Consider the following 22,240-nt stretch of genomic DNA (forward strand, 5'->3'; position numbering starts at 1 on the left):
AACCGATCGTTATTAAATTGGATATACAGATTATGAAAGACATAAAGATACGTAGTTGCACGGAACAAATGAACAAAGTCATGGAGTGAAGCTAGTTATAAATGTTAAATTAGTTATTAATGTTTTTTAGTTAATAATAAATGAGTAAGTTTTTCAAATATTTATGAACTATGTGTACTTATATAGATATCGCTGTGACTGTCCTCTTGGCTGGCGATTCGATAAAACAGCAGCAATTTGTGTTGATGAACGTAAAGAGCTGTGCTATGACGAGTGGGATGCCGGACGATGTCACAAGGCACGTCCATTGCAGTTAGGTCGGCCTGACTGCTGCTGTTCCGAAGGTAAAAACACTATAAAAACCTTTCCTTATTTATCTATTGACATTGTAACGACAAGGGTCAGTGGATAGCAAAAACCTAAATCGAAAGACAAGGATCCGAACGCTAGGCTAAGAGATGGAAAGACGTTATGTGAGGTATTTGTCGTCATTGAATTGAGTTCATAGGATTGTAGATTAGAATATTGCAGAAATAATAATTCAATGTGTTTAATTATAATTTATTTTTAGGCGCTGCATGGGGCAGATACTGTGAACGCTGTCCAGTACCGAACTCGGCCGAATTCCTTCGCATTTGTCAAGGTGGAATGGGTCGCCCAAATTTGACACAAGATCTTGACGAGTGTAAAGTTCGTCCCGATGTATGCAAAGGTGGTCATTGTATAAACACGGATGGATCTTTCCGATGTGAATGCCCGCCGGGTTACATTCTCGATGGCACAGGACTAGTGTGTGTTGATTCAGACGAATGCGCAATTGATCCTAGGATATGTGGAAACGGGACTTGCACAAATACTCCTGGTGGATACGAATGTCGTTGTAATTATGGATTTACGCAAGGCACTGAGCAGGTGAGAATACTATTTTGAACTAACTTAAAAAAAGATTTTCAAAACAAGTTACCCAATTTATAGGTAAAATATCATCTATTAATATTTTAATTCGCGCTTGGTTTTTACAGTTTTATTAGTGATTGATACAATCAGTAGTGTATATATAATTTTAAGTGTCGAGTCCAACAATGCAAGCACAATATTTTGCTAATTCGTTCCATAGACATGCGTCGACATAGACGAATGCGCTGAGGGTCGCGCTTCTTGCTCGTTCCGCTGCCACAACACTGCCGGTTCGTTCCGTTGCACGTGTCCCTTCGGCTATCGCCTGGCACCCGACGGCGTGCACTGCCGTGACGTAGACGAGTGCGCCGCTGACCACGCTGTCTGCCCGCACGCCTGCGAGAACGTTGTTGGCTCTTACATATGCAAATGCCCCGAAGGTGGGTAAAATAATGTTATTATATGATATATGCTATAAAATAATCTTACAGGTGTACATTGTATTGATTATTGAGCACACGCAGTATCGTGTGAAGTTAAATAAAAGCTGAAAAAAGACGAAAAACTAAATTTCAAAATCGTTATAATTACTTAATTATCATCAGGATATAAAAGGACATCGTCTCCACACGATGCTCCGGACGCATGTGAAGACATCGACGAGTGTGCCGAGCGGTCGGATCGTTGCGCGCCCGGTGTGTGCATCAACACGGATGGCGGATACGCGTGCGACTGCGACGCTGGTTATGAGCCAAGTGAAGATGGACAGTCTTGTATCGGTGAGATTTTATCACAAATTTAATTTTAACCGTGAAAACATAACTTGATCTCCTGTTACGTAACATTAGCGAACTGAAAAAGAAATGTAAAAATTTCTGTATATAAAAAATCGAATATTTTTTTAGATCGTCGGACCGGCATGTGCCACAGATCTCTGGTATCAGGTCGCTGCGTTCCTGAGCCCTGGCCACGGTCTTTCGCTTCCACACCAACCCCACCAACACAAGTTACCAAGTAAGAGAAATAAATTTTAAATTATTAAATATTATGGACATGGTTATTTTTTATACAGACTGATAAAATAACCTAATAATTAGACTATTATAGTATTGAATTGCTTAATTTATAAATGTTTCTTTTGCTTGCAGAGCGCAATGTTGCTGTACTCTTGGTGTAGCTTGGGGACCAGAATGTGAACTATGTCCTGTTCCTGGTAGTCCAGAGCGGTTAGAGCTTTGTTCGCGGACTAATCTGATACCAGGCAATATGGGCGGTGGTGGAGTTATTGGCGGGGGAAGTGAAACAATGATACCAGATATATACGGTGATGTCGATGAATGTGCGGCTATGCCAGGTCTATGTGCTCCAGGACGGTGTGTCAACACTATAGGGAGGTTAGTACTACGTAACATTTAGTCTAATTAAATAAGACTCCGTTTAACTATTAGTATTTCTAAGCAAAGGAATATGTTGTACTTGAAAGCACTTAAACATGGCCAGCAATGTTGTTTCTCACGGAGACACAAATACTCCGTCCTGCCGATACCAGCTACCTTAATTATCCCGACTACACGCTTGAAGAATCCTTCAAAGCGAAAGCCGGAGTATGCTTGTTCGTCAGGACGGATGTTTGCTGTCACCGACTGCGCTGCTTGGACCCCTCCTTCTCCATGTTGGTGGTACGTGTGGACCTGGTTCGTCAGAGCCGATTCTACGTGTGCCTCTACAGATCCCACAATGGTGACTTGGAGACAAGCCGATTATTTGACCATCTTAGTCGGGTGGCAGATGCTGCGCAAGAGCAATTTCCTAACGCGGAATTGGTGTTTTTGGGGGATTTTAATGCTCACCACGAATCATGGTTGAAATCCCTCAGAACTGACCATGCTGGAAGGACTGCTCATGCTTTTGCTCTCACACATGACTTGACCCAACTGGTTGATCAGCCCACCAGGATCCCAGACATTGATGGGCAAGCACCTTCTCTACTGGACCTTCTGCTGACTTCTCACCCGGTGGAATATCAGGTTGTGGTTCAGGCTCCTCTTGGCTCTTCGGATCACAGCCTTATATCTACCAGAGTGCCACAGGCCAAGCTGCCGCCACTAGCGGTATGCAAACGTCGCGTTTGGCGCTATAAGTCGGCGGATTGGGACGGTATGCGCGATTACTATGCGTCGGTCCCTTGGAAGGAACGTTGCTTCAGTGGGAATGACCCGACAGCTAGTGCCGCTGCTGTTGCTGGCGAGATCATGTTGGGAATGGAATACTACATTCCTAGCTCAGATCTCGTCAGTAGGAGTACGCGTAACCGTTGGTTCACTCGTGAATGTGCCGATGCTGTATCATCTAAGCAGGCGGCATATCGCAAGTGGATCAACGGCTGCATTAGCGGGGCATCTAACATTGACTCACTGAAAGCAAACTATAATAAAAAATTTTTGGGCGAGAGCGGATGCACAGCGCATTGTACAGATTGGTCATGACCTTGTTTCGCATCCTAGGGGCTCCCGTAGCTTCTGGCGTTTGACCAAGTCTGTGCAAAACAATTTCTGCCAACCTTCGCTGCCACCGCTCAGAAATCCGGACGGATCGCTAGCTCACAGTCCGCAAGAGCAAGCTGATCTCCTGGCTAAACTCTTTGCCGACAATTCCGTCATCGATGATTGTAGTGCGCTGCCACCTACAATACCTTCATGTGGCCATACGATGCCTGACATTAAAATCAGGCAACGTGATGTGCGTGCGGAGCTTAATCACTTGATGTACGGAAAGCTAGCGGTCCCGATGGAATACCAGCCATAGTGCTGAAGAAGTGCGCAGCGGAGCTGTCTCCTGTGTTAACGCGCCTGTTCCAACTTTCTCTCTCTTCGGGATGTGTGCCGGAGGCTTGGAGAAGAGCTAATGTGCAAGCGGTTCCCAAAAAAGGGGATCGGTCTGACCCGGCAAATTATCGGCCAATAGCTATCACCTCAGTACTTTGTAAGGTGATGGAACGGATTTTAAACAACCAACTGATCCATTACCTAGAAGATCACTGTCTAATTAATGATCGTCAGTACGGGTTTCGACCAAAACGGTCCACAGGTGATCTTCTAGCGTCCGTAACACACCTCTGGGGTGAAGCTATCGACAAGCATGGAGAATCGTTGGTTGTCAGCCTCGATATATCCAAGGCTTTCGACAGGGTCTGGCACAGAAGTCTTCTCTCCAAGCTGCCGGCATATGGTCTGCCTGCTCAGCTATGCACCTGGATTGCCAGCTTCCTACACAAGCGTAGCCTTCGTGTTTTAGTTGATAGTTGCGCTTCACAATTCTATGTAGTGAATGCTGGGGTCCCCCAGGGATCTGTGCTATCTCCCACACTCTTTCTTTTGCATATCAATGATATGCTCTCTCTTGGGAACATACATTGCTATGCAGACGATAGTACAGTGCATGGTGGATACCACGGACGCGCAGTGGCTGGGCGAGCGGAAATTGAGGAGAGGCGGAAGGATCTTGTCATTGAACTCGATAGGACGTTAGAGCTCATCGCCAAATGGGGCTCTAATAATCTTGTTGCATTGCATGCAAAAAGTCAACATTTTCCCCTCTTCCCTCCCTCTGTGGTACTCCGCTGGTGATGCAAAGCAAAATCACCATGCTGGGGATTGACGTTCGCTGCGACCTTAGTCCAAGGGATTACATCGAGGCTGTTATAAAAACAGCTTCACGGAAACTCGGAGTTCTGAACAAGGTGCGGCGTTTTTCACGCCGCAACAATTGTGAATGCTGTACAAAACACAGGTACGGTCTTGCGTGGAATATTGCTCGCATCTTTGGGATGGCTCCGCTAAGTACCTACTTGAGGCCTTGGACCGGTTGCAGCGACGTGCCGTACGCATTATTGGCGACGTAAAGGTCACAAACACCCTTGAACCTTTACAATTGCGTCGTAAGATAGCAGCACTGAGCGCTTTCTATCGACTGTATCACGGCGAGTGCTCTGAGGAATTATTCTCTCTAATTCCTGCTTCCCCCTTCCTTCTTAAGTCCACGCGAGCTGGTTCTCGATGTCACCGCCTAACTGTGACATCAATTCCATCGCGAACAAAGAAATTTGGCAACTCCTTTCTTTGTCGCAGTTCCAAAAAATGGAATTCCTTACCAGCTCACGTGTTCCCCTCCTCTTACAACCCGGGTTCCTACAAACGAGGCGTGAAGAGGCATCTTGCGGGCCGACAAGGCGAAGGCGGCTAGTGTAGAACGCTTTTCCCGTCTGTACTGGCTGTCGTCGCGCTTGGACTCTACTACCACTTACCATCAGGTGGAGTAGAGTCATTTGCCCTCCCGGCCAATTTAAAAAAAAAAAAAAACATAAAAATAATACAACAGCTGTTTTTCGAATTATAATTATTTATAAGTTACATATAAATAGCCCGAGTTACATATCACTATGATATATTAAATAATATAAATAATTTTCTAGATAGTGGACAATAGAAACAACTATACATTAAAAGCTTAATGTTTTTTTTGCAGCTTCCGTTGCGTTTGTGGTCGTGGTTATAAAGCTGCTGGTGACATTTGTGCCGACATCGACGAGTGTATATCACGACCGTGCGATCATCTTTGCAAAAATACTGAAGGTTCATACGAGTGTCTCTGCAGACCAGGTTATGAAGTAGATGAAGATGGTGCCAATTGTAGGGATATAGACGAATGTGAACGAGGAACACACACTTGCCAGCAAACTTGTACCAATACGGATGGATCCTTCGAATGCTCTTGTCAAGACGGTTACGAGAAACGTGGTGATGCTTGTGTGGGTGAGTATACATACAAACATACTAGAATATTTTGTGTAATGTTTGTTTCTTTCGTATGATTTTTGACGATTGAAAAGGCTTTTTAAAAATGCCAATTAGAGACACATAGTTTTGTGTAACGATTTATTTTACGTAACTTGTTTTTTACAGATATTAACGAATGTCATGAAGAAGGGTTATGCTCAGCTCCTGGTAAATGTGTGAACCTGTTGGGTTCGTATCGTTGTGTGTGCCCGCGAGGTTTTCGTCTTGATATCACGGGTACGCGGTGTCTCGACCGGGATGAATGTGAGGACGGTCGCTGTCAGTCTCCATGCAGAAACTACGCGGGCGGGTACCGATGTGATTGTCCAGCAGGTTAGTAGCTTTCCGGGCTTGACTCGATTGCTTTATGTATGTGTAATTTTTTTTGACGAGTATGTATTGAATTATTTATTACAGTCGTTTTTAATGTGAAAAACTTGTTAACATAAACGTCGATATATATTTTCTTATATCTTAAGTACGAGATAATGTTGTGTCAGGTACGTCTCGTTCGTCGAGCGGCGTGTGCGTGCCGACGGACGCGTGCGCAAGCGCACCATGTGGCGCTTCGCCGTGCTTCCCTCTCGCCTCCGCTTACCGATGCGGCTGTCCTGCTGGATACGGCTGGGATGCGGGACATGCGGTCTGCTTGCAGGTAATATGCACGCAACCGAAATTACTCTTTAACATCTTCACCTCCATAGTGGTACCTTTACCTTCGCTAATTAATTATTATTTTTCAAAAAGCTGTTCACTATGTCTTAATGTTTGTTTGTAAACATTTGATAAGTTGTATTATTTTTATAACCGACTTCAAAAGAGGAGGACGATCCGTATTTAATTTGATTTAATATTTGTTTATGTTTGTTACTTTAAACCTTTATAATAACTGAATTAATAAACCGATTTGGATTTTTTAATTATTTGAAGACCACAGGTGGTCACCGAAACACCTCGATGATAAGTATTTCATGGGTGGCACCAAGACAGTCTGCAAATAAAATGCAGATATTGTTAATGTAAAATAGTGATCGTTTTCTTATATAACGAAAATTTATTATTAACAGTTGGCGGGTGGTTGTGCAACGGCGAGTTGCTTATTTGGATGTACGCCATTTGGAGACTCCTATCAGTGTGGCTGTCCTGCTGGTTACCAGCTGGTAGGAGCTGGCCACTGTCTTACTGCACTGGACGGAGCACTGCCTCCTGATGATATAGGAGATGCTCCTGTATTCCCAGTACGGGATCAGTATAAAATTGGTGGAAAGAATGAACTTATATCGACGGAAGGATGTTTCAGCTGCAAGGTAATTTTTTTATGTTGTTTTGTGGTTCCGTTATTATATATGTACATATATAAATAGTACAATGTTTGTGAGTTTTATATTTTAGTTGCAAATTATTAAAAGTTAAATTTTTGCTCTATAGATGAATGGACGAAGACGTAGAGCCCCAGAGGAAGGCATTATTTTCGCTAATGGAACTACTCTTGTAAGACGACGCAGAAGACGAAGTAGACGTTAGTATAATAATCTAAGATTATTGTCATTCGCTTGTGTCCCATTTTATTAGGGTCAGTGCAGTGTGTTTTATGAAACGGTCAGAAAAAAAACATTTGACAATCTGCTTAAGCATAATCATCTATGTAACTTAATATTAGGTCGGAAATGAATGATAAGAAAAAAAAACAACATTTATTTTGCAGGTCGTCGTTCTGTATTAGAGCCAGAAGCCAGACTGATCGTTGTAACCGCCACTCCAAAACAAACTTGGGGACGGGCGCCCTTACTCCGACTAGTACCAGCTGAAGATGACGGCCATCCTCACTATCGCATCGCTTACGGTGATTCTGAAAGAAACTTTGTCCTCTCAAAACGAGATGGCACATGGGCTTTACGACTTAGGAAACACTTGAAATCGAAGGAGATTCTTGAGAAGCAATTAGAATTAGAGGCTAGGTTCGTAGCACCTCCAGACATGGGTAGGAAGAGAAATAAACGAGAGATCGACGAGAATATTCCAGCTCCATTAAGACTATACGTATCGGTTCGTATCGCGCCACCGAAGCGCTGATTTAGAAACGTGTAGTGAGACCAACCTATCAGCGTGTAGAGAATAATAAATTTTATTTCACTGTTTTAGTGATGAGATTGGCATGCTGTACGAGTGAAATAGATGTAAATAAAATATTAGGTGGATTAATAAAGCACTGCCATATAAATGCGAGTCAATTTGTGAAGCACTGCCATTTTATTTATGTATTATTATTTTAACGTATTTTTTAATTATAAAATTACTTTTTAATGTATCAACGATTTTGGTTTTTAATAAGGTTTGTCTCACTGCATATAAAAAGGTATACGTGAAGTTTAGTTCACACCATTAAATATGCGATTACATAATGTAATTTACACTGTTTTAATGTTATAACAATCAATTTAATCTTACTAATCTCGATTATTTTAATGTATTGAGAAATAATTAATTCATTGTTTCAATGGTTGATATTTTGTTGTTACTATAATTACTAATAAACTTTTTTTTTCACTTTAATACTACAGTACATTAATTAAACACATTTTGTTTTCATATTTACTATAATGAAATAAATAAATAATAATCGGTTTCTTATTATGTTCGCATATTAATAGGTTTTGGATCGTCATTCAATTATTCAAGTCCGGGACGATCTCGTCGGCAGTATTAGTTATGTGAGGTGATTAAATGCATAATACCTAGATCTAATATATGTATACTATCGATTATATCATTTGTTGTCGATTCTATTGGCGGTTTCATTAAACGATTGATTGTTTTTTTATATTTATCGAAAACATTAGCGACTGTGGCTGTTTTGATTTTAAACTTTTTTTAATATTCCGCCATTTTAAGTGCCAGTGCCAGTGCCAAGTGTCTAGAATTAAGTTTGAAATAGCAAATATTTAAGAAAATTATTTATTTCACAATTTTTTTTCAATATTTAATGGAGAAATTATAAATTGTTTTTTTTTTTAATGGTACTTTTGTTATATTATGCTTCATCAACGTATATGGTTTAAAATGCAATAGATAAAGTGTTTTATTTTGTAAATATGTGCATACAAATGGATATGAGTAATGAAAAATATATTGTTCGTTATATAACAATGTTTTAACTTAGGGTGTAAGTTGAAGTGGTAAATTTTTAATTAAAAAGAAAAATAAAGAAATTTTGAATGAATGATATTTTTCTTCAATAAACTGTTTCTAACTTTCATCTTTAAGTAAAATTTGAATTTGAAGTGAAATTGAAATTTCGGCACATATTGACAAGTCATGAGATTTTAGATTTCCATTGGAAACTATTTAGTTGTTATGACTTCGTAGAACATAATTTCTTTTTTCCTTCTGTCATAAGATGTCAAAATGTAATGATTTTTAACTCATACGTTAATATTCAATATAAAAAATTTACCGAAACAAGGCATAATCCATTTACACGTGATTTGTAAGCCTGCACAATGTCGAAAAAATCAAAGGACGAATTCTCATGTGAGATGTTTAGTAACAAGTTTTTCTTGTTGTGCGCAGCAGGAGGCGCCACAGCTTGCGGTAGCACACATACCTTATTAACGCCTCTAGATTTGGTAAAATGCAGGTTACAGGTCGACCCAGCGAAATACAAATCCATATTCAAAGGTTTTTCTATATCTTGGAGCGAAGGTGGTGCCCCAAACTTGGTAAAAGGCTGGGCGCCTACACTTATCGGTTATACATTACAAGGAGCAGCAAAATTCGCAGGTTACGAATACTTCAAATACAAATTTTCCACTATGGTCGACGAAGAAAGCGCTTATTTATATAGGACCTATTTATATTTAGCGGCAGCTGCGTCTGCGGAGTTCGTAGCCGATGTTTTCTTAGCACCATTCGAGGCGGCAAAAGTTAGGATGCAAACTACGCCTGGCTATACGTCTCAAATGAGGAAAGCGATGCCTCACATGATGGCTACTGAAGGATTCGGTGTTTTTTATAAAGGTTTAACGCCACTTTGGGGTCGTCAAGTCCCATATACCATGATGAAATTTTCATCTTTCGAAAAAACGTTAGAATATTTATATGATAATGTTGTGCCAAAGCCAAGGGAACAGTGCACAAAGGTCGAGCAGTTAATGGTTACGTTTACCGCTGGATACATAGCTGGAGTTCTCTGTGCCATCGTATCACATCCGTCTGATACCATCGTGTCTAAGTTGAACAAAGACCCGAGCGCATCGATTGGCGGTATTCTCTCTGAAGTGGGTATGTTCGGTATTTGGCGCGGGTTAGTGGCGCGTATCATCATGATTGGTACACTGACCGGGTTGCAGTGGTTCATATACGATGCGTTTAAAGTTTATACTGGTATGCCGCGACCTCCTCCAGCTGCAATGCCAGAATCTCTTAGAAAGAAATTAGCCGGCAAGAAGTAAAATGAGAATGTGTTGCTTGTGTAAATGTTTTACTACTATAAAATAAAATAATAATAATTTGCATTATTTATTTCAATCAATCTTCAAAATCTATAAATCGAATTAAAAACATTAATTAATCAAGAGCTGTGATATTAATTACATTTTGAAGCTTGAGATTTTACTTACTTTAGACATAAAGAGAGATATTATTTTATGAGTATTCTTTATTGCTAAAGCATTTTTATCAATTATTGCATGAGAAATCGTATTCAAACTAGACAGGGTACTTTTTAAATTTAGAACGATAATATGATGTACATAGGTCTATATTATTAGCCTAGAGCCGCCTGCTGTCCTGAATCATAAACATAATGTACCCACTAATAGCTATTCTCAAGAAAGACTAGCCAACTTTGATGAGAATATAAGTTGTGCATACGTGTATGAGTACAATTCCTTTACTCTAATATCGGATTTACAGTAAAATCTTCCTTGAGAATGTACGTCTGGGCCGAAATCAGTCAGAACGAAAAACACATATCATGCTAAAAAAAGAAAACAATGGATAAAATGCATGCTATTATCGTAAATTAAATACAGGTCCAGTAAAGGTGAACATTTACACATCATGAATGTGTAAATGTTTTTGTTCTGTTGTATTAATAATAATATTTGTTTAAATATGCATCGTACAATATTGTTTATATGCTTGTATTTGTGCTTGGCTTCAATTTATGTGCATACTAAGGGTATTTAATGTCAGTTACATAACTGTAATATTTCAGACATAGGCATTGTAGACGTGTTCTCTTGTAGACTAGAAATGTCAGATGTTGGATATTTGTGGCACGCTTGCGTCCAAGCTTGGAATATTTGGAATGTCAACAAAGTAAAATTGTTAAAATTCACATAAATTATAGAAAAATTTTACGTACATTTAGACAAATCGAAATAAAAAATACTCTATTTTTATTCTAAGTTAATATTTGAGTTTAAAGTTAATCCACATTTGATGAAAAAAAGTTGTAAAACATACGTATGTACATAAATACACGCACAGACTTACTTCTAAGATTACAGAATCGAACTAGTAACTCAAGAGACGCACTCTTATTTTTTTCAAAACAGTAACAACAAAAAGCAGATTATAGTACCACCTTAAAGGATATTTAAAATAATAATAGTTTTTGTCTCAGCAAAAATTGTATAATTATAAAATCCTAACTAATATTATCGTATAAATGTGAGTGATTTTGTTTAATCATTTGTTACACTTTAACGTCTTAACTACTTAACTGATCATTATCAAATTTTGCTGCACGTTGCCAGGGATGCAGAAAAAGATATACTTAAGGTAATACCTGCAAGCCCTCTTCATCCACGCGAACGAAGCTGCAGGCCGAAACCAGTACATAAATAAAACGCAAATTGCCTATTATTTACAAAGCCGCTTATATAATATTATATAAGTTGGTAAAAATAATTGTGAGAAAAATACACTGCCAATAATATTTATTTGTTCCCATAAACGAAGTCGAAGTGATAAATTCTCGACTGGGACGTCCAATAACGCGTTCATACCTTCAGAAGCGTTTAAGAAAGTGAGGACATTAACTCTTCCCTATCCGGGGCAGCAATAACAATAATGCAGGGATTTATACGTACATCGTGCCCTACTTACCGGATTCATCTGAACTCAGTAAACGGTCCGGTCACCCCGAACCGGCAATGTTTTATAAGTGGCCGGCCGATCGCAAACACTAACCCGCACATTTAACATAATCTTGGATTTCTCTTGAGCATCATTTTGTTAGGAGGATATCTTCTAAGTGTGTAATAACAAAGGGCTTACCTTAATTTGTATAGTCTATGTATTTCTATGTATATGTGCTTTATGTAAATCCGTAAAATTTATTGCGTAGTGATTTATTTGTTAGTTGTATTTAAGAGTATACAATATAACCAGTTATAGCTTGGATATTATTGGTATCTAATGGAACATAATTATTATCATTTACATATCGTATTACTATTTGATTGATATTACGATGATTATGGTAATTAAGATAATTACGGATGGAATTAATTAATTAATTGTTTAGTTAAAAAAATTGAAAATAAATTAAACCATAATTTAAATCGTTTTTGTAAATAAAAATTATTGCTTAAATTTTAAGCAATTATTGTGTTTTAAGCATAGAAAGCGACATAATAACAGTAGACTACATTTTTGTAGAGTAATTAGTTTTCATAGTAGCTATAATATTAACTCCATAATATACATTTAAAGGCATATGTATTTTGATATTGTCGGTTTAAATATAACCTTTGTTAATGTTTAACATTTTGTTCATTAATCTAGCATACTTGATACAAGACATACTTGATAAATAAGCAAAATTTATGTTAACAATATTGATAGTATAATTATTTTTTAATATCCTGTATTACGTTCATAATAATATGTTTGCTATTAAGCAGAAGTTAAGGATTACATACTTTTTCTACAAATTACGAGTACTTGTTGGCGCCACCTTATAGCGTCATATTTGTCATGAAGTTATATAACACTGATCAATAAAGTTTCTACTATATGCAAGAAGATTTTTTGTCGAATTGGCCGGATAGTTCCAGAGATAATTTAATCGACTATACATATATAGAGTAGATCTAATGTCCTCCAGACCGATCCCAGCCACGACAGACAATTTCAAAAGATATTAGGTAGCTGCGCTGTAAACATTATACTGCATAAGTATGTGTGCAAACACAGATGTACTCTCCATTCCATTCGCATGTAGAGGATAGGATGCCTTACTATAGTAATTTACAAGCATTTAAAAATCAAAATGCTAGATTTTGATATTTAAATGCTTGTAAATTTACAATTAAAGTGAGATAAGCCGATTTTCAATGAATTTTGATAAAGCATATTGGTCTCCACATGCTATCTAATTTTCTAAAATGTTAATCTACATATACAAGTACAGAGTGATTTTTCCAAATCGTATATACGTTTATATACATGTACATAAGTTTGTGTATATATCCATGCGTTGGCGTAAATAGATAATATTATTGCATTACGCGTCTGCAGGCGATAGATGACATAAACACAACGTAACTTTAGAGTAGTTAAAAGTCAATACAGTCACTAGTTCACATTTTATTACGCGTATAAAATTCGTATCATTAAAAAAAATGCCGTCCGGTATTTTAAGATTTTAAGCGTACTGGACATTGTTTCTATATATATATATGTAGCCAAATATTCTAGTGTTACGAAATTTTAATTTGTTGAATTATTTTTCAACTTTTTTCTATGAGTCATATGATTACTAAAATAATGTAATAAAAGGTTTTGGTCAATCAGTTACCATCTACAAGTTATTGTGTACATTAAAATATGCACGAAATTATTATTATATTCTTATTATGATATAATAAAATTTGCCCACGCCTAAGCAAGACGAGGTGGCCGAGTGGTTAAGGCGTTGGACTGCTAATCCAATGTGCTCTGCACGCGTGGGTTCGAATCCCATCTTCGTCGTATTATTTTGTCTTTGTATTTCGATATTAGATATTCATATAAATCTAATTAAGCTATGTAGTATGTATATATATATATATATTTATAATCATGATTTTAAATGAGAACGAAGTTCCTTTTCGTATGTTACACTCCAGTAGGGCTATTCTATAAGAACAAACTCGAAACTCACTACAAAAAACGGTCGTGAAATGTCAGCAAATGACATAATAATTATAACAAGAATACACGTATAAAAAATGTATATCCCAGAAGTCGGTCAATGTCAATATTACACAGGGTAGTAATGAAATAAGTTCTTACAGAGTAGCATTACTGACTGCGAATGAGAGCTAGGCCAAAATAAATATAAGACTTCAACCGTTACAGCACGACGATTTCTATAGAACGTGAATATTGTATGTGCTTACAAGAGTATTAATGCAGTATAAGCGAGCAGCTTGCGCAACAACTGTTTTCGTATATGCGTAGTGAGTGTCTTTGTGTGTAAGTAGTTTATTTATTTATTCAAATATGATTATTATGATTATTTTATTTCTTCATAATATTTTATTACATATTTATTTAATAACTATATAAAATATACATTAATTACAATTTTACTATCATACCTTCATATCGTTTTTCATTTCATTATTCGTTGTCAACTTATTTTATACATAATATTTAGCGAAAGGAACTTCGTTCCAACCGTGTGTCCCTCGACACCACTAGTTTTTAACATTAGTTTTGTGACATAAGTATAATAAATTGCAGTTATACATATTTTTTATTTGTTATGGTAAGGCTAGATTTATTAAAACTTAATAATTATATTAGAACTAAAAGATAAATAAAAGATATAATAAAATAAAAATGTATACAGGATTAACAGGCAAAAAATATAATTGTACAAAAAAACCAATAATTTATAAAATAATAAAAAGAAAATATTATATAATAGATAAGATTTTACAAGTAAAAGAAACAATTTAATAATATATTAAAATAAAACAAACAATATAAAAGAAAAAAGAATAATAATAAAAAGAACAAAAAAAAATGTACGTAATAATCTTATTAAATTTTTTTTTTTAATTTAATTATTAAAATTTAATAATCTTATAAGATTTTTAAATTACTTGTAGGCATTTTTGAGATTTACATATCTTTGTTCTACTTAATTCTGTCGTCATATTTCACTAGAAAACCGACTGATGATACTCTTTTATATTTTGCAGTCTACGAGCACAAAATAAGCATTACTCCAGTGATAATAATATAGACATAACTATAAACTGACTATTCAAAACTAAGTGCAAAATATTGATATAAAAGTTTTATTCTTTCTACCTATTCAGTTCTATATCAAAAAAATGGACTTACAATATTTTTTTAAAAATATTTGCTTAATAATAAAAGAAAATGTTGAAATCGAATGAAAAATGTAGAAAACAGTTCTTAAGATTTTTGCAGTCAAACATTTGCAAATTCTGAGGATATGTACTGGTTTAGCTTGTTATGTGGTTGGCGTAATAAAATTCATTTAACTTGATTCTTATTCTGTTACTATAAAGCTCATTTTTCGTTGCTGATTCAAATAAAACATGGTTGTTTTCCCACTCGCGTAGAGCATTCAAAGTTTAGGAACAGCATACGACCAAGTCAGGAAATACGAATGAATGAAATAGCGATCAGGTATTTGTAGAAATACAAGACAACATGATACTAACGAAATGTATCTATGTAAACTGTATAATGTATGTATATAATACTTACAAATAAAAATTCATGTAGTTTTATTGAAAATTTTATTTAGACGTGAAAATATCTTTTCACATGTTTTTTAGTATTGATTTTGTTTTTTTTTTGCTTCTAAAATCAACAATTACATTTTTGACACTGCTGATATCTATGGGCAGTGTAAAAACATATAAGTAGCCCATTTACCTGACTTCTCACCTATATTATTAAAAATATTAAACAAACGAGAAAGATTAATCTAAAACTCAATATTTAGGAATTACGTTAAACTTATTTAAATGTGCCATTTATATTATAAGAATGTACGATATCCATACTAGTATGCATACTAAGTGAACATTGTCGCTTTGTCTATTTTTTGTTATAGTATAGGTTGGCGGATGAACATATGGGCCACCTGATGGTAAGTAAATGCCAACGCCCATAGACATTGGCATTGTTAGAAATGTTAACCATCGCTTACATCGCCATGCGCCACCAACCTTGGGAACTAAGATGTTATCTATAACTAATGCGATTAAGTTGATATAGACCTACCCACCTACTACATGTGAGTACCCACAGTCACCCTTGCTTCTATTTATTATTTAACTTTTTTTTCGTTTTTTTATGTAGTGTTGGAGTACTGATGGAAAATTACTACCGCCCATCGATATTTGCAACATCGGAGTGTATTGCTGTCCTTTAAGGAATAGGCTCTATTCTTGAAGTTTCCTTAGACATATCGGTTCAGAAAAACGTGGTTGTGCGAGCCAGGAAATGCCTTAAAAATCGCGTTATTGTGGATCTCATATTGCCTCATTTATGTATATAGGAAAAATATTGATGTTAAACATCTAATGCTATGCTATGTCAGAGTTACTGTGATGCGTCGCCTCGCTTTAAGATAGTATGACTTTTTCTTAAAAAAAAAATAGATTATGTTTTATTTATACTCCTTTCATAAACTATTATTTATGCGTTTTATCTTCACAAAATAATTTAAATGTTTCACATTTGCAGGCGTCTCGCGACGGTTCACGGTTATCATTTATTAAAAATCTGCAAACCTTCAATAATCATTTTTTTATCGTAGTTTGTTCGCGTCTTCAGGACTGACCAACCAGCTCGGCGACAACTTCGCTTTGTCACTTCGTGTTTAAATGTGAATGTGAAGAGAACTTTTTAATAGTTGTGTATTCATATGCAAATATTGTATAGATGTAGATGTTTAATATTCATGATTTTAGTGTCTGTATAAATGTTTGTTAAATATGGGTGTCGAAAAAGAAGTTAGATAATTTCGTTTTGGATAATCTGCCTATAAATATGTGGTTTAACAAGGGAGTATAGTGTTAGATGTTATAGCGCAGTGATCGTGGAATACAACGAAGAACATTATGGGACCAATGCATGAAGGTTTTGTTTTGGTTTGTGCTAAGTGAGTTTTACACGTCAAATTGCCATCCAGCCTCAATCCCACGTATGTTTCATTGGTTTTTTATTTCAGCGTAACGCCACTAAACGTGAAAATGGACAAATAAAATTAATACAAGTTTTACGTTTGATAATAAGAATAATAATGTCTTCCAGACCGATTGCGGCCACGACGGCTACTAATAACTACGCATGAGATATTATAGTGCACAAGTGTGTGCGCAAACACAGATGCACTCTCTCTTCCCTCACTCTCATAATCCGATGGGACGGCAATCCAACACAGTTTAGGCGTAGGACCAACGGCTTTACGTGCTTTCCGAGGCACGGGAGTATACACACTTCCAACTTCCAGACTCCGGGCTGCTTCTGAGAATTTTCTGACAGAAACACCCAATAACTTTGTATTGGCCCGACCTGGGATTTAAGCCCAGGACCTCCGGGTCTATGACCTTACATCAAGCCACTAAACCAACGAGACAGTCAATAAATTAGTCAGTCGATAACAAGAATATTTGAAAAATGACTGTTCAAATTACTTTTAAGAGAATACGTTCATTAATATTTTTTATTTTACATTATTTAGGAATAAATAAAGAATATTTTACAAATTAAGTATATTATTTTATAAATCGATTCCGAAGGTTATACAGTATTTTTAAAATAATAATAGACGAATCAACTAAAGCATAATTGACATTACGGCATAGCATTAAATGACCTAAAATTTATTTCTGGTTTCCTAATATGACAACTTTGATCTCTGGGCCATCGTTGCAAAACATATTTTAAAGCGCATTTAATATCAATACGTTAAAAGGTAATATGACTCACACAGTTACTCGTTACATTTAGCAATAACTAAATTTCAAACGAATGTTAAAACTTTTTTAATAAATAAGGCTCATTATACTTTAGAGAATTACATAAATGATAGAAGAGCTTGGAATTAGTATTCGTTGATGTTCATACAAGGTAAATACAAGGTTATAATAATAAATACATTATGTATTTCTATATGATTATGGGAATAAGCTCCAAACCTTCTCCTCAAAAAGAGGAGAGGAGGCCTTTAGCCCAGCAGTGGGACATTTACAGGCTGTTACGGATGTAATTTTTTGTTTGTTAAAAAGAGTAACTACTGTGTTTTTTCCCGGTTCTTCTCGGTAGAATTCATATTCCAGTGGTAGCTTTATATAAAAATTTCGATTTAAAAGTGCTTGTGAAAACCTACTTAGCGTCAGTAACCCCAGTATAATATAAAAAAAAAATTATCAGCAGGTAAGAGAGATAATATCCCAAACCTTGAGCCGTGTGGCTCAGGGTTTTAGAACTCGTTTATCTTAATCTTAGGTTGCGGGTGCAAGCCCGGTCATGCACAAAAAACAAAATTTTTATATGCTTAATATTCGCTTATGATTCACCTTGTGATCGCCGGTGAAACATCGTTAGGAAACCTGTACTTGTCAATTGAAAATGTGCCAGATGTATATCCGACCCCCCTTAGAGGAGCTAGGTGGAATAAGCTCCAATCCTTCTCCATCCCTATGAGTTTAATGTTTATATCATCTTCTATACTTCATGGCAGACACTGCAAGCAGGTATAAGTGGATAATAAGTAAATGACTTCAATATAATAATATGTTCATAATGGCACATAAAAATCTAATTAATTATAAAGCCTCGGATGAGCTTCTGAGACTGAGTTTTAATGGACTAAGATTATTTTATATTTCTCAAATCATAAACTTATAATTGAGTTCTTATGTTATTTCATTATTTTAAGATAATATAAAAAAAAAAACTATTTTTAATTAAGAAATAACTCGGACTGAACTTACCCTGAGTGCCTGTAAAACTTGAAACGTTGAGTTTTATTAATATTTTTTGTCAAATTGTTTCAAGTAAATATGTTAATAGCACTTTCACACCTTTAGTCCATAAACATTGATATCTATAACTTTGAATAAAATCAAATCAAAAATCACCAAGCAATATAAAACAACTGCTCTTACAAACACTTGTTTCGCCATGATAAAAGATTTAATAGAATGTAAATCTACCATCGGTTTCAAAAATTTCTCGTATTGTATCTCTACAATGTTTACTGTATAATTAACTTTACATCCTATATGAAAAAAAAACAAATATTAACGAAACGCCTTTCTATCATTCATACATTAGGATTAATAATTATAGATTTGAATAAAAATCTAGATATAGCATAATATTGATTGCCAGTTGGTACAGCACATTCAACTTAACGCTGAAACCTGCTTAATGTAAGCCTGATATTTAGTTGTTTGGGAGTGGAATAAGTGAACTGTACTTATACTCCACTAGGAAGTGAACTTGTTAATTCTAAACAAGCAAAATCGCAACAACTAGCTACTTATATAAAAGCAACATTATACAGTGGAATATTTCAGTTATATTTTCAGCACGTTTTCAACTTCTGAGGGTTCCTGGTGAAGTTAATTTCAAATAAAGTGGTTACCAACTGAAACCCAGTAAAACTGGGTAAAACTGTGAGTAATGAGACCGAATTATACTTACTGGGTTTTACGTTTGAATCTAGAGAGCTGGCACACACAAATAATACTTTTCTATATTTAACAATTACTAAAATTGCTTGTTGTTGCAGTCGGTCAACTACTTACAGATGTTAAATGATTTTTATTACTCCATTTTTGCTACATTTTATTGCTACATTTGTCCATACTTTATATCATTTACTGGTGGTAGGGCTTTGTGCAAGCTCGTCTGGGTAGGTTCCACCCACTCATCAGATATTCTACCGCAAAACAGCAATACTTGATATTGTTGTGTTCCGGTTTGAAGGGTGAGTGAGCCAGTGTAATTACAGGCACAAGGGACATAAAATCTTAGTTCCCAAGGTTGGTGGCGCATTGGATATGTAAGCGATGGTTGACATTTCTTACAATGCCAATGTCTAAGAGCGTTGGTGATCACTTACCATCAGGTGGCCCATATGCTCGTCCGCCTTCCTATTCTATAAAAAAAAAAAAATATCATAATTCGAACTTGTAAATTGCTTTCGACTTCTATGAAATACTTTTATTTTAACTAAATTTGTGTAGTTTCCCACAAAAACTTAGTATACTTTGCATGAGGGTGATTCCTTTTTTGATTTGATTCTTCTTTACATGTGATTGATACTTTAACATAAGTATTATGTTCTATTATTTTTTCTACTATTTTAAATAAGATACTTCATTGAAAATGGCTCCTGGTCTAAATTATGTCGAGATGGCCCAGTGGTAAGAACGCGTGAATCTTAACCGATGAACGTGGGTTCAAACCCGGGCGAGCACCTCTGAATTTACATGTGCTTAATTTCTGTTTATAATTCATCTCGTGCTTTTCGGTGAAGGAAAACATCGTGAGGAAACCTGCATGTGTCTAATTTCATCGAAATTCTGCCACATGTGTATTCTACCAACCCGCACTGGAGCAGCGTGGTGGAATAAGCTCCAAACCTTCTCCTCAAAAAAGGGAGAGGAGGCCTTAGCCCAGCAGTGGGACATTTACAGGCTGTTACTGTTACTGTACTAAATTATGTCAGATTGATTGTTTATTTAATGTAATAACCCTTTAGCTAATTATTAGTTTATGTATATAATCAGAGAAAAAAAAATAGTATAATGTTAGTTCGATGTAACATTTTTGATACTATATTTTCATACAATACACAATTGCTTTTTGGATATCTATTTGGAGGGGTGGTCCTTCAAAAAATATTAAAATAAATACAAATCAAATGTCATGTTACATCCATTTCCTATTTAATGATTATAGCTTGTTATATACGTTTATAAGTTTTTTGCATTACGCAAATTGAATTTATACTAACTATTGTCTATTTTGAAGTGATGTCTTGTCTTCTTCTCGTCTATATTAGAAGAAGACGATAGATCAGTTTATATTTAAGGAGAAATTTATCTAAAAATTATTGAATTCGAATTCAAATTTCCTTATTAAATAATAACAGATTAAAAAAAACACCCAGACTTGAATATCCGGCGACAAAAATTCTTATTATATAACGTTACAAAATAAAACGTTGTTGGAAGGAAAAAAGAGGTTTCACTTTAATACCGTGTACAGTGTGTTACTGCCAGTGTGAATATATTAAGTAATTTATAAAAATAAGTATTAATAATGTAAATAGTCATTTTGTGAGTGTGTTTGCATGTGTTTTAATTGTTTGACTGTTGTAGCTGACCTCCTTATGCCAGTTATGATTTAGATTCATCATTTGTAATAGATGTACTTAGTTTGATAATTATGTATTTCAAAAAATATATTTTAACGTAAATATTTAAAAACCATTACTAAATCAAGCTAAGTAAAAATAAAATTGACCGAATATGTGTATATAATAATAAAAAAAATGCAAAGGCAAAGGCGCAAATCGTTATTTATACTAAATATAAATATTTACGTTAAAATCGATTTTTATAAAAACTTATTAACCACAGTTTACCAAAGTGAGATTATTAGTATAGTTCAGAAATTGTAAATAAATTAGCATCGTATATGGTAATCGTACAAAGTATTTTAGATTAATATTAATTATTTATTTAATTACTTTAGAATTAGATATAATAATTGTTGCATTTGTTTCGTTTTCGCAAAAACCTTTTATGGATTTTAGTTGTATTTATTTTACGTGTATAAGTTTTAAGCATAATTATAATCTATAAACCTTTATATATACTTAGACTAGAAATTGAATAAATTTATATGAAAAATATGTGAAATAAAGTTGTCCACATATGCACCAATGCACGCCCACTTTTGTACCGATTTATGCTAGCGAGAAAACGCAAGAGTTTGAAGCTCGAATTGATTGCACAATTTATTTAGAATACAATATAATGGAAGATGACCGACACTCCTGATAAACACTTTAAGGAAGTTTGAAAATTACTCGAGAAATTGCCTCTTTCAAAGGAACCCACGTGTGAAATGGTATTGTTGTTAAAAATGTTTATTTGGTATCATGATCGTCGGATATAATATTTTGTACAGGTATAAAACCTAATTGCAGTTACATTTTACTTAAATAGTTTTAAGGCTTAATATAAATTACATTTTAAATGATCGCTTTTTTATTTAAAAGTTATAAAAGAACTGATTTGAAATTTTCTAAATAAATAAGTCACTCATAATCAGCATAGTGGCCATTTGTTTGTGGAACTGCTGTAACTTTTCTAACAGTTTTAACTGATGCGGGTAGTTTGGAACCAAAGTTTTACCGACCGAAGGTAAAGCCATACTGTTAAAGTTGTATTTAGTATGAGCCGTTGCGTTTTTTCATTGCATCATTATGATAAAAGCGC

The 22,240-nt window shown here is 35.4% G+C and overlaps 2 protein-coding genes and 1 non-coding gene across 5 annotated transcripts in view; all 3 read left to right on the forward strand.

Annotated features, from left to right (window-relative positions):
• Window positions 1-8,944, forward strand: part of LOC126773321 (fibrillin-2-like) — a 51,342-nt gene extending 42,398 nt beyond the window's left edge. For all 3 annotated transcript variants that reach the window (XM_050494149.1, XM_050494148.1, XM_050494150.1), the window contains exons 41-52: window positions 187-344; window positions 572-912; window positions 1,118-1,337; window positions 1,503-1,676; window positions 1,803-1,911; window positions 2,046-2,291; window positions 5,422-5,708; window positions 5,859-6,065; window positions 6,233-6,387; window positions 6,800-7,039; window positions 7,161-7,251; window positions 7,438-8,944. In XM_050494149.1, coding sequence (XP_050350106.1) covers window positions 187-344; window positions 572-912; window positions 1,118-1,337; window positions 1,503-1,676; window positions 1,803-1,911; window positions 2,046-2,291; window positions 5,422-5,708; window positions 5,859-6,065; window positions 6,233-6,387; window positions 6,800-7,039; window positions 7,161-7,251; window positions 7,438-7,805 — 2,596 coding nt within the window. In that variant the 3' untranslated portion in view covers window positions 7,806-8,944. The remainder of the gene's footprint in view (window positions 1-186; window positions 345-571; window positions 913-1,117; window positions 1,338-1,502; window positions 1,677-1,802; window positions 1,912-2,045; window positions 2,292-5,421; window positions 5,709-5,858; window positions 6,066-6,232; window positions 6,388-6,799; window positions 7,040-7,160; window positions 7,252-7,437) is intronic.
• Window positions 8,945-9,232: 288 nt separating this feature from the next.
• LOC126773402 (phosphate carrier protein, mitochondrial-like) lies at window positions 9,233-10,183 on the forward strand. Its single transcript, XM_050494344.1, has one exon. It carries the CDS (start codon window positions 9,233-9,235, stop codon window positions 10,181-10,183), a length of 951 nt encoding a protein of 316 aa, XP_050350301.1.
• Window positions 10,184-13,633: 3,450 nt separating this feature from the next.
• Window positions 13,634-13,715, forward strand: Trnas-gcu (transfer RNA serine (anticodon GCU)). Its single transcript has one exon. It is a non-coding gene; the product is annotated as a tRNA-Ser (tRNA).
• Window positions 13,716-22,240: the final 8,525 nt, after the last annotated feature.

Source organism: Nymphalis io, chromosome 14 (genome assembly GCF_905147045.1).
Source record: "Nymphalis io chromosome 14, ilAglIoxx1.1, whole genome shotgun sequence".
Lineage (NCBI taxonomy): Eukaryota > Metazoa > Arthropoda > Insecta > Lepidoptera > Nymphalidae > Nymphalis > Nymphalis io.